We start from the raw sequence: 15,462 nt of genomic DNA on the forward strand, positions 1-15,462 counted from the left end.
GGGTAAATCTCAGATGTCAACTTTATCCACTTAATCTTACCCTTTTTCTGATATAAATCATTTGAATCAAATCTGAGTCTACGCCTATATAAATTCATTTATAACTATTTTAATTACAAAAAAACCCAATCTTTCTAAATACGTTGAATTGGTACTTTTGATAGTATGTGCTAAGTTAAAAAACATTAGTAGGAGTGGATTCTTGGGCCACCTTCACAGATAAAAAAAATTAAGGTGGCTCGAATGTGCTCCACAGACTTTTTAACTTTGCAGAGAGTTTAATTTCATCGTGCTAATCACTTTCCTACAAAAAAATAGGGGTCACCGATATGAACGTTTTAAGATATAAAACAGGGAGTTTTTAAATGGATCTTTTGTTGACATGGTTACCTAGTACGTCACATTAGTAAGTGCATCTTGTTAAGCAATGATTAATGTTTCATATGGCCCCATGACATTGTCTTTACGTGAAACAGTGTTGTAGAGTTAATCGGTGTAATACGACATTCCCTCAGAATTGTTGAAACTTGTGTGAGCCGCCAAAAACTCCCTGAAGTCTCCTCTCTGCAGTCGACTCTCGGTTGACCACAGAGTGCCTTCAGTAGGTTGGTTATAATTCGGTAGGAAGTAAGATAATTGTATAACTGTCTCTTGTCTTTGTTATTAGTTTTGGAAGTTCAAACAACTGCCAAGCAAAAACTTTCAATGCAATGTTCTGCATTCTGTTTGCAATTTGCCTTTCAAGTTTGCAACCAATCTATAGGAACACAGATAAGAATGCTGCAATGAGCAATTGCCGGTGGACGAGCAAAAGAAGAGAACGATAGATCCTTTGTTTTAGTCTACCAACATGGCGGCGATAACGTAACCAGTGAAAACCACCAATAGAAAATACCTCGCAAAAACCCTTTGTACGCAAGCTGACCCAAAAACTCAACAGAAAACATTTTCGCATGATAAGAAATATATAGGGCACCATAAATTTGAACTGCCAATGTAAAATGACTTTAGAAGAAAATGTTGTTAATAAAGCAAATTAAGCAGCCGTTCTAAAGCCTTAACCCTTTGACTCCCAGGGTGATCGGTATGTAAATTCTCCTCAAAATTTCAGATACTGTCTAGTAAACAAGTATTGAGAATGAAGACTACTGTCATTTAAGGAATATTGTTTTGATGTAACGCCAAACTCTCATGATTAACCAACATGGAAATCTATAGCTCTAGTTAGGAGAATGAACTTTTAAATCACGGGAGTGAAAGCGTTAAAAACAAACAAAAACAAGGTTTGAACACTGGAGCAGCGTATTCGCAGTTGCTTTCTTAACTGCAGCAAACCTTCTCATCACAAATCATAATTTTGCATGTTTGCCTGCTCAGACCATGCCGGGTATTGTGCTTCATCCATCTCGGGAGCCAACGTATTGCCCTCTTCGAGTTTGTGGTTTTGTCCGCCTATCACAGCTTTGCATTCAGGACAAGTGCTTCTCTCCATAGCTCCACCACACTCAGTAATACAGTAAACGTGGTCGTTGGGACATTTGAACCAATGACCTTTGTTCAGACCCATCGCAGACACGATCTCTTTCTTTTCCTCTGGGGTCAACGGATTAAGAGAAGGGTAACTCTTCCTAGACAAAGTAAAGAAACCAAAAACAAAAAAGTAATCTACTTGCTATATTTCATGTAATTCCAAGGCTTTCGAGCAAGCTCTCCATGTCGCAGATATCACGTGCAAGCTAGCGCGGGATTTTGTGATTCCCAATCATGTCAATCACGAGCGATCTCCAGAACGGAAATCTTGCTCGGAGACCTCGAACAGTCACATAGCACCTACCAGTAGAAAATCAAGTTGGTGCAAGGGCGGATCAAGGATTTTGGCTAGGGGGTGCAAATGTCAGAGGGAAATGCACAGGAAGCCCAATATTTATATGTTAGACAATGTATAATACATGCTTTTAAGAGGGTTAGGGCTGTAGTATGATAAATCTGTAAATGACGAGGCAAATAAAAATCTAACTTAATGCAGTTTTTGTGCTTTTTAACTAAAAAGCTTTTTTTTTTGGTAACCGAGGGGGGGTGCACGTGCACCCAGTGCACCTTCCCTAGATCCGCCCTTGTGGTGTACAGAATTAGGGAGCTTAAGCACGCACGTTTTTGAGACGCGGACAACAACCGGAAGAGAACATTTCGCGTGCCAGGACAGTGGTGTCTCCCAGATTTTTATGCTAATCTTCTCTAATAGAGAAACGATACTTAGCAATGTAAATGTAGTTGTGTGAACACAAGTTAAAAGGGAAAACAGCTCACTTCCGGTTGCCGTCCGTGTTTCAAAAACGCGCTTGCTTAAGCTCCCTATTGTTATGGTCTCCCTGATTAGTATGGCACGTGTGCCCGGCTATAAGCAATGAGACTTTAATAAAGTTATTATTATAATTATTATTATTATTATTATTATTATTATTATTATTATTATTAGTATTATCATCATTATCTGAACGGTGAATTTTATCGGTTAGCAGCTGTTTTCTGGTAGAAAACCTGATCCGTTGTTGCAGAGTTTCGATAAAACTATTTTCCACTCGAGCTTGAAGATGCTCATACCTAGTGCTATGAGCTTGGTCGTAAATTTACGAACACAAGTCAATTCCCCCATGTACAATGATTATTAGCGGAGCACCATGGATACGAAATTTTGGTTTGGGTTATGGCGTCATACATGCACTGAAACCCGCGTTTTTTTGGCGGGAATTTTGCCGAATAAAGAGACGAAATTATATTGACGAATAGCGGCGTGCTTGATTAATGGTGACGAAAAACAGAGAAAAAATCCAGAAAAAGCACAGGAAAGCAGACTAATTTACAGTAATGAGCAGGCTGGAGTGGTTGTATCAGGGTAAAAAGACCAGTTATAAAAATATCTGAAAACAAAAACATAAATAACTGATAATTGAGGAGCTCCGCTTATTGACATATATGTATTACATATTTGGTAATGTTTATTGATTTACCTAATGGTTGCTAAGCTTTTCAACAGCTCTTCGAGGATCTCATCCTTTATGCGTTCACCGCTGGACAATTTCTCGCGGACCGCAGACATCATTTGGTTATCGTTCTTTGCTAGATCCAGGCCTTTGACGTCGCGACTCAATAAGCAAAGCTCGAATTGAAGATTAATTCTGGAGAATTCTGTGTTTATGTCTTGCAATTCTCGTTGACTCACTTGTTCTGACATAAAACGTTTAGAGAGGTAGGATATGTCTCTGTCAAGACGATGCCCTTGAAACGAGAAAAAAACATCATTTTTATAGTCATCATATGTCAATATTCTGGTTGTTGGCATCACATGATTTTAGTGCGATTTGGAATTAATAAGCACGAGTCAGTTTCTTCATAGACGAACCAAAATTGCTCGAGTCCGTTGGTCCGTTGGGTGATATCATGCTACCAGAGCCTTTCTTTTGCTTGCTCGATTTTTGGTGTTCTCGAGAAAGACTCTGCACGAATCGAGTAAGATTCCATGACTACCCAGCAAATAAATCTATGGTACTAGTTAGGAGAATGAACGTTTCGATCTTGGGAGAGAACGGGTTAAATTAATGCAAGAATAAACCGAAGAAGACTGATTGCCGCGAAAAAAAATTTACAACGACTGCAAATTCTCGCGCGCTCATTGGCTAATTTTTGTTGTCAATGAGCGGATAGACACATAAATTTACAATTTATGCGTTTCGAAGAGTTTAATATATGCAAAATTTTGTGAAAAGTCGCTTTTTAACCAATAGAAAGTCTCCGTTTTTTCCATTAGCCAATACGAGAGCGAGGCAAGTTATGAATTTAGTCGCGTCAAATTGAATAAAATTGAAGTTTCTCGCATTTTTGTCTTGCGTTCTTCTCGTGTTTTGACTTAATTTTGACCCCTTTTTGTTATTGTAAAAAACCAATTCATGTCACAGTTATTCATGCGTCTGTCCTGTTATTGACAATGAATTTCGTTATAACATTGTCAAAGTAGAGGCGATAGCCGAGTGGATCCGCAAACTACTTTGACAATGTTGTGGCGAAATACATGATCAATAACAGGACAGACGCATGAAAAATTGACATCAATTTGTTAAATACATGACGAAGAAAAATGTACTTATGAAAATGATGGAAGATCCGCTGATGAGATGCTTTTTAAGTGGGTACCGATCTGATGAAGAACGAATGACTGTAGGTGTTATCTGACGAGTAAGGGATACTCAGGACTTGGTTCGTAGGCCCACTGGGCCCCGTCTGACAACTCCGTGGGACGTTAAAAGTCCCACCCACTTTTCGAAAAAAGTAGGGCACGGGGTTCCCAGTGTTGGGGTATGTCTTATTCTATCCAGCAAAATGTCCCAACATAAAGGCTTATGGTGTATAAAGCCACTTTTGCAAAAACAGTGATAATTCAAGGGAGACTTTGTGGAGTGTTGGAACATGAAGATATTCATCGTGGAAGCGTTAAATCTGCAAAGGGGTTGGGTAGAATTCAAACTCTCCCCAGATTGTGTTCACCATTACAAGATGACAGAGGAAGAAAAATATAAAGCGTCACGGCGAATAGTGAGTTGACTTACAATCGAACTTGTTTTCCTGGCAGATATCCACAGATAGGTCTAGATTTGCTTTCATCTTTTCATTTAACAAGTAGCGACGTTCCATCAGCATAACCCTGTTTTCAAACAGTGCAGCCATTGAATCGTTGACAATCTTATTCCATAGTCGCAGCCAGACCGTATTTGAATAATTTTCAACACCGATCTTGGAGAGCACCTTTCCTAAACGATCACGAACTTGCCAGTTCTTGGATGGTTCGCATCTGGTTTTCTGGTGCATTGCTTTCTTCACTTTCTCTATGTCTCGAAGCTGCTGCTTAATGATATTACCATATCGCAGGCTCAGACGGATCGTGGTACTACAACGCGGGCATCTTTTCATCTGAATCTCGTGGCTCTCAGATGTATCATTCTGCATGTCCATGTACCTGAAAAACAAGATTTTTCCAAGTGGCTAAGCAATCTTATGAAGGCCTGTTGCAAATTAAATTGACAACCCTTACCCACCCAGGGCTGAAATCATCATAAGCCGTTGTTTGAAATGGTTCTCAAATAAATGCCGTACAAACGAACCAAAAATTATTTGGCTGGCTATTCACACAGAGACTTAGAACTCAATTATCTTTCTTGTTTTTCAAACCATCTATTCTCTCGCCAAGTGTTTCCTGTGTATTCACAATTTACCGGTTCCCGGCGTTTGTTTTGCAAGCCCAGGCACTACAAAGAGCTTTCAGGTGTCCAGTTGCACCCTCATGGGTCCTAGATTTCTTAACCCTTCTTTGCAACTGCCTAATATGGTGATTCTAAGACCGATATAGAATAGACTTTTGCCAGCGTACAGGTGTTGGGCCAGGTGCACTGAGTGGTTTGCTACTGACAAATGTATGTGCCGGGGAGGTCGCGGGTTCGAACCCCTGCTGGACCAACTCTCAGGGTCTTACATTAACTGAAAAAAACGTTATACTTATGTAATAAAATCTGCACCATTGTTTACATTTTAAAGAGTTTTTAAAGTAAGCAATCGTGGACAGTAATCCTGTCGGTGCGTTGGATCAACTAGCTTCGATCTGATCGGTGTAATTGCAAGTTAAAAATTAAGTAATTATTTTGAGCAAGAGCCGATACAACGTAGATTCGATTATTTAGAGGTGTACTACTGTAACATTCCGGCTGGTAAAAGCCTTCTTCACGTACAATGAGAGTCTACATTGTCTCTGAAGAAGGCTGGTTTGGTCCAGCCGGAATATAGTACACTGCTTAATAATCAAAGTCTACGTCGTATCGAATCTTGCTCAAAATATTTACAATTTAAAGTATTCCCGGATAAAGACTGTAAACTATAGGTCCCGTCTCATAATCCTTGATAGCAGCGTATATTTTCTGAGGGGGTGGGGGGGGGGGTTAACTGCCCATAACAAGCAGTATGCACAAATTGACCAAAACGGAATTGTGAAGTGGTCTTGAAAAGCCCCAAGGGAGGGGTGCAGAGGAAAATGGGTTGAATGCACTTCGCTATACTTCAGGAGAACAGAAAAACGCTTACTTGAGGGAAGGAGGTTAGTATATACCTGTCAAGGTCTGATACTGCAAAGATATGTCCACAGTCTGGGAGCCTGATAAAGAGTGCATCTTCGTCTTCCTCGTCACCAAGGAAAAGATTCGTGATTGGGCCAATTCCTTCATTTTTCGTGCAAACAGCACAGATGCATTTGTGGTCTTCTTCGCACATCAATCCTCGGCAAATATGACCGCACTCGAGAATTTTTTGGCAAGGTTCGTTGCATCTTGGTCTGGCACAGATCTCGTGACATAGATTGCGACACTCGTAATGTTTACATACCCACGAGCATCTCTCCTTGCAGGATATGCAGAGCTCGCCACACTTCTTGCCGCACTTGCTGTGTGTGCAGCGGTTTTCACATGGTCTGGCACACGGTGGACATGGCTCGGCACAGCCCTCTTTGCATGGATGGGAACAAACTAACACGCGGCCGCATTTGAGTCTACATCGCTTGTGGATTCGACCCATTCGACACTCGCCACACTTTCCGGGGCACCGGTGACCACATTCTAGGTTGGCCTGACAAGGGACTGGGCATTGATCTGGAGTGGCACAGCAGGCAATAGTGACGACATGCCCACATGGCCAGTCGTTTTTCTTCACTAGCACTTGGCATTCGGTCGTGCATGGCTTTTTGCAGTAGTTTTGACATTTGTGACCACACTTAAGAATCTTGCTACACTGTTCTTTGCAAGGAACACTTTCCAAATCAGTACTTCCGCATTCCATTTTTACTATGTGGCCACAAACTGGCAACGATTTTTCAACTTCCTCCTTGCATGACCAGGGACAACTCTCATTGCAACGGTTTGGACACAAGTGCTGAGTGCAACCACTGACGAACCTCGCACATGCCTCACGGCAGACGTATTTCTTGTGTCCCTTGTCACGTGGATGACAGAACTGCTTGCATGCATGGCCACATTTTAACCGTATTCCGCAAATTCGAGAACATCCTCCGTCAGGAACTTTCTGGCTAAAATCGTCGGCTGTTTCTGCTGTTACTTCTTCATTATGGATTTGGCAAACAAGGGGAAGAGCGCCTCCGATGCCACCAGTGGCCTTTAATTCAGTTACTATCTTCTTCCAGATTTCGCAGTGTCTGGACAAAAGATCAAAGTTGCCGATGCAATAAAATCCTTTCTTAGCTCGTGACAAAGCCACGCATGCGCGGTTCACATCCCTGATGAAGCCCACTTTCTCCTCTTCGTTGCTTCGCACGAGTGACAAAAGGATGATATCACTTTCCTCGCCTTGGAAATTGTCAACAGTTGACAAACGCACACGATCGAGTTCTTCATTCTTCTGATCTTTGAGGCAGTCCCTGATGAGAGAAAGTTGCCTGGAGTAAGTTGTAAGAAGTGTCACTTGTTTGGACTCGTAGCCTTGCTGCAACAAATATCGACACAGGGCAACCAAAAACGTAGCTTCGTGCTCGTTACTATGACTTTGTGGTTCATCGTTTTGATCTTCCAGACACCCATGGTTGACAAAGAACAAGTTATTCTTCATTCCTTTGATGTCCTCATACTGCTCCACAGATTCGTGGTTTTCGAGATCTTCGTAAATGTGTTTCATGAGGGCGGCAATTTCAGGCCTCATTCGATGTTGCACAGAGAGCCTTTCGCGATGGATTCCAACATTGGCCATTCTCTCAAATAATGACACATCAAGTTTGTACGTCTTGGCTAAATCGTAGACTTCAGGAGTAGGTCTAAGTTGCTGGTGATCGCCGATCAGAATCAAGTGTTGGCATCCCTCCGACAGTGAAGTTATAATGTGAGCCTCTAGTACTTCAGCGGCTTCTTCTACCAAAATGATCTTGGGGCAAATCCACTCGAGAACACGGCGGTACTTGGCAGCACACGTGGTAGTCATGCCGATGACACGTGCTTTTTCAAGAATGACGCACTCTTGCAGTGTGTCCAGTTCTTTGCTTCGTGATACTGCTTCATCAAATTCATTTTGGCCTTTGACCAGAATATCCTGATGATATTCTTCCAACCTTTGGCGCCACAACAAATACAGCCTCCAGCGGTCTCGAATTTTCAAGTCCGCAACATGAGCAACATGGTCTTCTTCTCTTTCAGACATCGGGTGGTTAATGCTCAGCAAGTTTCTTCTCAAGTGATCTGGATTATACGCCTCGGTAATGGAGAGCACAGTTAATTTATGAATGTCATCGGCATCTCTATCAAATGAGACCTCGTCGGAATACTTGTAGCCCGACGCCGCTACATGCATAAGAAGATCCTCTTTCTCTCTGTTTCTTTGTGGCCTGTTACGCTTTCGCCTTATGCTCAGCCATCTAAGCAGTTGGTCATCAAGTGATCCTTCTTTAGCTGAACCTTCAAATTGATTGAAGTGTTTCTCTCTTATACAGGCGTATTGTCTTAAAACAGGAAGAGACATCACACTAGATCTAGACGCCCTTAACACCAATGATGAATGCTGCAAGGACCACTTCTGTGAAGTTACTTCTCGTCTGGTTGCGCTTCTCGCCTGGGTTCTGCTCCAGACGGGTGAATTGACCTTTCGCGCTCTTAAAGTGCATCTCTCCAGCTTTTCGCTTTTGCTTCTGCCTCCAACTCGGACGATAGCTACAAACAGATAACAACAAGGACAAACGTCACAGGTCAGACAAACTTGCGGGATGAGCGTATGGGAGATCATGGGAGAGTAAAATGCCTTAGCCTACAGCCGCAAAGCTGAGAGTTTACATGAAAACCCGTTCTTTATTCAGTTTACGTTTGCCCTGAGGAGAGTAGCGTGGGAGCAAACTCTCTCGTGGGGGTGGGGGGTGGAAGAGGAAACCCTAAACTCTTCCTCCTCCATCCCCCACCCAGCGAGAGAGCTTGCTCGCAGGCTATGGGGAGAGGGGCCGTTGAAAACCAGCTGTCATCGTGTCGAAAATCCGCACAACTTGTCGATAATGAACGGTCCGAGGCACTATTTCCAAATGGGCTAACCGCGTACTATGGCTGATAGAATATAGTAATAAACTGAATAAGTTTTTGTTCAATATACCTTCCGAGGGAAGCATTGGTAAAAGTCCTTCCAGAAACTGATCCAAGGCATGATTCGTGTAGGACACCATCAAAAGTGGCGACTGCTTTTCACTGTCATCCCACAGGGACTTGTTCTGCAGAAGAGCTTGAGCAATCTTCAAACCAACATAAGTCTTTCCAGTTCCTGGCGGTCCTTGAATCACAGCGAATTCCTTGGTCAGTGCAAGTTTAAACGCGCGCATTTGAGATTCGTTGAATCCCAGGACTTCTCTGTCAGGCCAGTTGATTCGCTCAGAAGGTTCCTCAGAGTCCATGGCGACGTCTTTACTAGCGCCCGCCCGCTTATAGTCCTGCCACTGCGCACCATTTTTCTCGGCGATGGCCTCCTCAGAATCAACTGTACTTGTTTCTTGAAGAAGTACGTTTTCGGGGAGTTTAACGTTTAATGGGCCGAGGAGGTGAAGATCACTAGGCAACGTTGCAGGTTTTCTCTCTGCTATTAGGGCACTGAAGTCAAACACTATCTCACCTTCCTCTCTCTTTTCATCAAGGGTTTGCCGCAAATACTGAGGAGGAGAGACATCTCGACAGCATTGAACAATATATCGCTGAAAGGGAAATTGTTTAGGTTGTATTGTCTTTAAAGCTTCCAGTACATACCTGTAGGATTCAAAATATGCTGGTGATTCTATCATTACAAACTTCTCTTTTCTGCGAACAAACTGATTTATTTGTTCTGTCTCCAGGTTTACGAACTTCACTTCTAGCACACCAGCACTGAGCGAATCAGCATCTCTGTTTTCCACTGTTGCAAAAACAAGTGAATTGAAATCATCTGGGGAGAGACAGAGTAGCGAGCCAAACTTAAGCCGGTTAGACCTCTCCCATTTTACTTTCTTCACGGAAAAATGAGACTGGTCAAACTTGATTCTGTAAAACCTGCCGTTATGGCTGTATACAGGACCCAGAATTGTGACCTTGTGGTAGAGAGACACACCTTTGAGCGCTTGGACTTTAGGCCTCTTAGCCGAGTTGGTCTTAGGTGTATTGCTTTCCTTTTTCAGATGTCTGACTCCTTGGCGAAGGGGTATTACGAAGTCCTCTCTAAGCAAGCGGAATTGCACATCGAGGTAATGCTCCAAATCATTGTATTTTCCATCAGTAATGTTCTTGCGAAGGAAAGGCTTGGAAAGGAGCAGGTCGGCTGCGTCAGGAATGATGCTAAGCTCTTGAAAATTCTGAGGAGGCTCAGCCTGCGATTCTAGAGCATTCTGAGCTTGAAGAATCATCTCTTCTTTCAGTTCGTCCACCTCTAGGAGCTTCTTTTCAAGTTCGTTGACGTTTTTAATGATTTTTTTTTCTTTTAGTGAAGCAAATGAGGCTCTGAGCTGTGGAATGGGAAGTTCATGGACTATAGCTTCACTGCCCCTCTGGCATTTCTGAATCATTGCCTTAAAAACGACTGCAAGGTCGTGAATGACTGAATCAACGCTAGAGTCGCTTGAATACGGCATGGCGTTGATGAAACGAGAAAGGACTAGTCCGCTGATAAATTTCTTTGCGTTGGAGGAGCGAAGAATTTTCTCCTTGTTGGCGGACACAAGATTGTTTGAAGAGCATAACAGACCAAACGAACGGATAATGAGCTTTAATAAATCCGGTCTGATCTCGTCTAAACTTAAGAGTGCATCGAACCTCTCAGCTTTGCTTGCAAGTTCTAAGATGGCGTTTTCTGGGACCTCGTTTTTGCAAATGTTCTCCAGCGCTTTGAATGCAATAGGTGTTGGGGCACTGTTGCTTTGTGTCTCTGTCCGTCGACGCTTTGCTTTCTCGGAATGCCTCGTGTCATCTTCGGCTCTCCGCTTCTGACTGCGGGATGATGAAGCAATCCATACCTTTCTGGCACTATGTGACATCTGAGAAATGTCAAATTGAAGCCAAGTAAGGTAAGGTAGGTAAGGTAGGGTAGGGTGAGTAGGGTAGGGTAGGGTAGGGTAGGGTAGGGTAGGGTATTAGCAACTTGATTCATTCAATGCAATGAAAAGGAAGGACAGTAAAGTTCATTCCTGAATCCGCATTCAGCCAGATGGAATAGGTCGCGTTCGATGTATCAATATTCCGGCATGGCTATGAGGCTTTATGGTCAAATTTCACGGCTCAGTTCAATTCTGTTTTCTTTGTCTGACAAGTCTCAAGGGAGTGAAGGGGTAGTTTCTAAAGAAAATGTGGTGCTGCGTTGGTGGGGAAGTAGTATACAAAAATTTGGTTTTATCAACGGAGTTGATAATGTAAATTGGCCACCGTACAGAGATTCTAAGTCTCAAGGGAGCCTACTAAACAAAAGAATATTCATATTTAACCATTAAGCCTCGTGGCCATGTGTAAATATTGATTTATCGAACGTGGCTTATTGACTGGGACCCTTTCCACACGTATCGGGATATTTTTTAATTCGCAACTTTTTCTTTCCGGATTAAAAAATATACCCATCCAAGCGTAGCGTATTCAAATTGAATTTGCCCGTCCACACGTATCCGAAACGTATCCGGATTCACACTAGTACTCAGGACTCCTCAAGGATACAGAGGTAACAGAGCATGCGCCATAAAAAATAATATTGCCCTCGGGAGCCAACTCAAGAATTAATTTCACGGTAAGGAACTGAGCTTGATCTTGTTGCGTCATCCGGATTAAAAAAATTCAGGATTTAGCGTCCACACGGTTCCTTATTCATGGCGGATTATTTAACAATTATTCTACGAGGGCGCGCTGGATATGAAGAGATGGATAACCAACGAGGCGCGTAGCACCGAGTTGGGTATAATCATTTTATATCCAGCAAGCCTGAGTAGAATAATTGTTTTATTAAAAGCTCGAGATCAAGAAGTTCTCCGTGTCGACTAAAGCATCGCCTTCTGCACTGGTCGATTCCGGTCCAAAACGGCTTTTGTCGGCCATTTTTTCTGAGAGCTGTAAAAATGTTTCAAGCTCGCTTTATTGCTGACGCCTTCCTTGACCATATTAGGTACAGCAGGTAATGAACTAATAGTCTGTGTCCGGCGAGCCAATGAAAATGCTGGAAATCTGATATTTAATGACAAAAAATATCCGACTCTGGGGAGCGTATTCAAAAAGTTGCGGATTCGCCAGTGTATTCGCCGGATACGTGTGGACGGAAGGAGTATCCTGGAAAGGAAAAGTTTATTTATTTATTTATTTATTTTTTTAAATTTTACTTTATTATTATTATTATTATTATTATTATTATTATTATTATTATTATTATTATTATTATTATTATTATTATTATTATTACATGTTTAGTTTTAAAAGCACAAACACCCCTCCCCCCACAAACACACTCACACCCACACACACACCCACAAACACGGAATATGTTTACATGATAGAGAAAAAAAGAAAAAGAAAAAAAAAAGGAGCAGAAAAAAAAGGAGCAAAGGAGCTCTTGTTTTGAGAGGAGCGACCAATTATACTCTACAAGATGGGAATTACCTGTACAGTTGGAGAACAAGGTGCTGGATTCTGTATTTATTTATTTATTTTTAAAGCAATAGCGGTTCCCATTTCTTTCGCGTTGTTGTATCTTCCTTCTCTACTTTTTGAATATATTGTAGATGCCGTAAGTATTCTTCGAAAATTGGCTTTCGTTCTTTAAATTTACACAGCCAGATGAAATGTTTGCTTGTCAAAAAACAAAAATTAATTTGCAAATTGTATTTAGAGTTGCGGATTCAAAAATATTTTGACGAGAGAGAAGAAAACCGGAGGTACCCGGGGAAAATTCCTCAGAGACAGATTGTGATCGATTGAAACTCCTGGTCAGCCCCAAAAAGACCTCGTGAACATTCAATTAGTTGCCTCACTTTCCAGAAATTGTACTTATTAGAAAGATTGACTCTATAACACTGAATCACCAAGAGGCCAACTAACGGTAGCTATGTTTTGTCCAAATTCAAATAATTTCCCGAGCCTTTAGGCTTTGTTTAAAAAAAATCTCTGGAGCGGATTCAGAGCAGCCTTCTCAACTGGAATATTAAGGAGGCTCTAGATCTGCTCTTGAGAATATTTCTTTCACTTTTCAACAATAAGAGGTCTCCGAGTTAATTTTTTAGGTATACTTGTTTCCATACAAATATATAAGGTGTTTTCAGATGACTTTCCTGTTGGTATGGTAACATATTGCGACACACATGAGTAAAAATTGGTGTTTTAAACGGTACCGCAACATCGCCGTTTAGTTGCATACAGTCCCTGTTGAAACTGGTCTTAGCCACCTTATATGCTCCATTAACAACTGGTAAAAACGTTTTAGGAGGCTCGAAAGGGTTTTGTACAGGTAACAGTGGATTTCCATTGGAAAAGCATTTCAATATTGGAAGTAAACGTTTGATATTTGGCCAACACCACTGTCAGGCAATTTCCCGCCAAGTAAAATTGCCCGAACTTGATTCCCATCCCCAAAGGCTATCCTGCCTCCCCACCTCCACCCCGACAGTCTCTACGGGCGGGCGGACGTACTGCTGACGTCATAACCAAAATTTCCTGCATGGATAACCCGGAGATTTCCCAAAAAATAATACCCATGGTGCTCCACTGGCGCGCTTCGTGCGCCTGAGCTCCGCTATTAAGGTTTCATCCCACATTCGCGGGTGTCCTTCGGGAAAAAATCCGTATGCGCGCTAGTTTCAATAAAATCCTAACAAACAATACATCTGAAGAAAACTTAATAAATGTAGTTCACGATAAAAATATAGTTTACGCGAGTTTTCCTTTTAGTATGTGTCAGGAGCCGGTAAGAAGATACTTTTTACAGCGGTTATCAATCATACGCGCCCCTCAACGACATTTTTTCATATTTCAAAAGAAAAAATTTAGGTGGACGTCAATCAAATGTTTCCATGAAGAATACAAATGATGCCAAGAGAACAGGTTATGCGCTAAAACCACCGAAAAGTGTAAACGACTTTAACACGACATTTTTAACCAAACCAACGCGGAGAATAAAAGAAATAAAGGAATGCAAACCGCATTCCCCTACACGATGTAGTTTGGACGATGTCGGAAAATACTGAATAAAGTGGAAAACTGCGTTGAGGTGATAGGCACTTTAATGTTTGGTGTTAAATACTTTTTTTGTACAAGTCAGGTTTCTTAGCTTTAAGTTAAATGATGACCAAGTTATTAGAGAGTAAAAAATCATTTTACATTACGTAAAACCTCACCTACAAGAGCTGATTTGCATGTAGGAAACAGGAAACAGGCGTAAAGATGTACAAGGAGTGACATATTTTGTGCCTTACATAATTTCTAAAACTGTGGGCCCCAAAATTATGTAAGGCACAAAATATGTCACTCCTTGCACATCTTTCCCCCTGTTTCCTACTTGCAAATCCGCTCTTGTAGGTGCAGTTTTACGTAATGTAAAAATATTTTTTACTCTCTTATGTAGGTGGTATACATACAGTTCCCTTGTGTTGTATTGTAAAACATCCCTGACGAAGTGTGCGTTAGTCACACGAAACGCGTAGGATAAAATAAATCGTTTTACAACTCTTTGAGTTCGCAGACGTGCTGCTCACTAGTTCAATCTTAAAAAATGTAGTTTGGACGATGTCGGAGAATAAAGAAAGCGGAAAACTGCGTTGAGGTGATAGGCACTTGAATGTTTGGTGTTAAATACTTTTCTTTTGTACAAGTCAGGTTTCTTAGCTTTAAGTTAAATGATGACCAAGTTGTAGATATGCAATTAAGATCTTTTTTTCACTTTATTTTAAGTTACTTTTTGGAGCCTTTTTACCATTCGAATATTTATGTGGATACTGCGCTTAACAAATACTGTATTATTATTTTTATGTTCGGAATGATTCTCATCCACTAATTAAAGAGATTATATTATGAAAACAAAACTTAGTCGACCTACCTCGAAGCCAGAGTGATCAAAGCATTTTTCTGCAACGTCTCCCGCAGCTAAATGAAATGAATGAAGGAACACTAAAAAACTGAATTAAATTCTCACCTGCTGAGGCAAATTTCGCGGAAAACTTACTTTTACACTGAGTTTCTTAGAAATCCCGCCGTAAATGTTTTATAATATTGACTAAAACCTTGTCAATGACGTGACAGACCTTACAGCGATTGGTAGATAAAATAGGAAGAGGATTCCTTGAAAAACCGGACGGAACTGAGCCATTTTCCTGGAAAAACGTTATACAAAATTGGTCGTGGGGACTGGACTGGATTTTGATCACATAGTGGAACGGTTGCGCAATAGAGTACATTTGTGAAGATGCAA

General features: G+C 41.5%; 1 protein-coding gene across 1 annotated transcript; it reads right to left on the reverse strand.

Annotated features, from left to right (window-relative positions):
* Positions 1-1,328: 1,328 nt before the first annotated feature.
* LOC137984259 (NFX1-type zinc finger-containing protein 1-like) lies at positions 1,329-15,228 on the reverse strand. The gene is made up of 6 exons (XM_068831373.1): positions 15,091-15,228; positions 9,169-11,065; positions 6,149-8,741; positions 4,602-5,008; positions 3,009-3,276; positions 1,329-1,628 (listed from the first exon to the last, which is right to left on the reverse strand). Exons 2-6 carry the CDS (start codon positions 11,063-11,065, stop codon positions 1,343-1,345), a joined length of 5,451 nt encoding a protein of 1,816 aa, XP_068687474.1. The 5' UTR covers positions 15,091-15,228; the 3' UTR covers positions 1,329-1,342.
* Positions 15,229-15,462: the final 234 nt, after the last annotated feature.

This window comes from Montipora foliosa, chromosome 14 (assembly GCF_036669935.1).
Source record: "Montipora foliosa isolate CH-2021 chromosome 14, ASM3666993v2, whole genome shotgun sequence".
NCBI lineage: Eukaryota > Metazoa > Cnidaria > Anthozoa > Scleractinia > Acroporidae > Montipora > Montipora foliosa.

Bases quoted from the DNA above. Each gene is read 5' to 3' on its own strand.
- LOC137984259 (XM_068831373.1), bottom strand. From the start codon at position 11,065: ATGTCACATAGTGCCAGAAAGGTATGGATTGCTTCATCATCCCGCAGT. The intron at 5,009-6,148 runs GTATATACTAAC...CTTGTTTTTCAG, and splicing joins GCAGTATCAGACCTTGACAG to GTACATGGACATGCAGAATG. The intron at 1,629-3,008 runs GTAAATCAATAA...TACTTTGTCTAG, and splicing joins AAAAGCTTAGCAACCATTAG to GAAGAGTTACCCTTCTCTTA.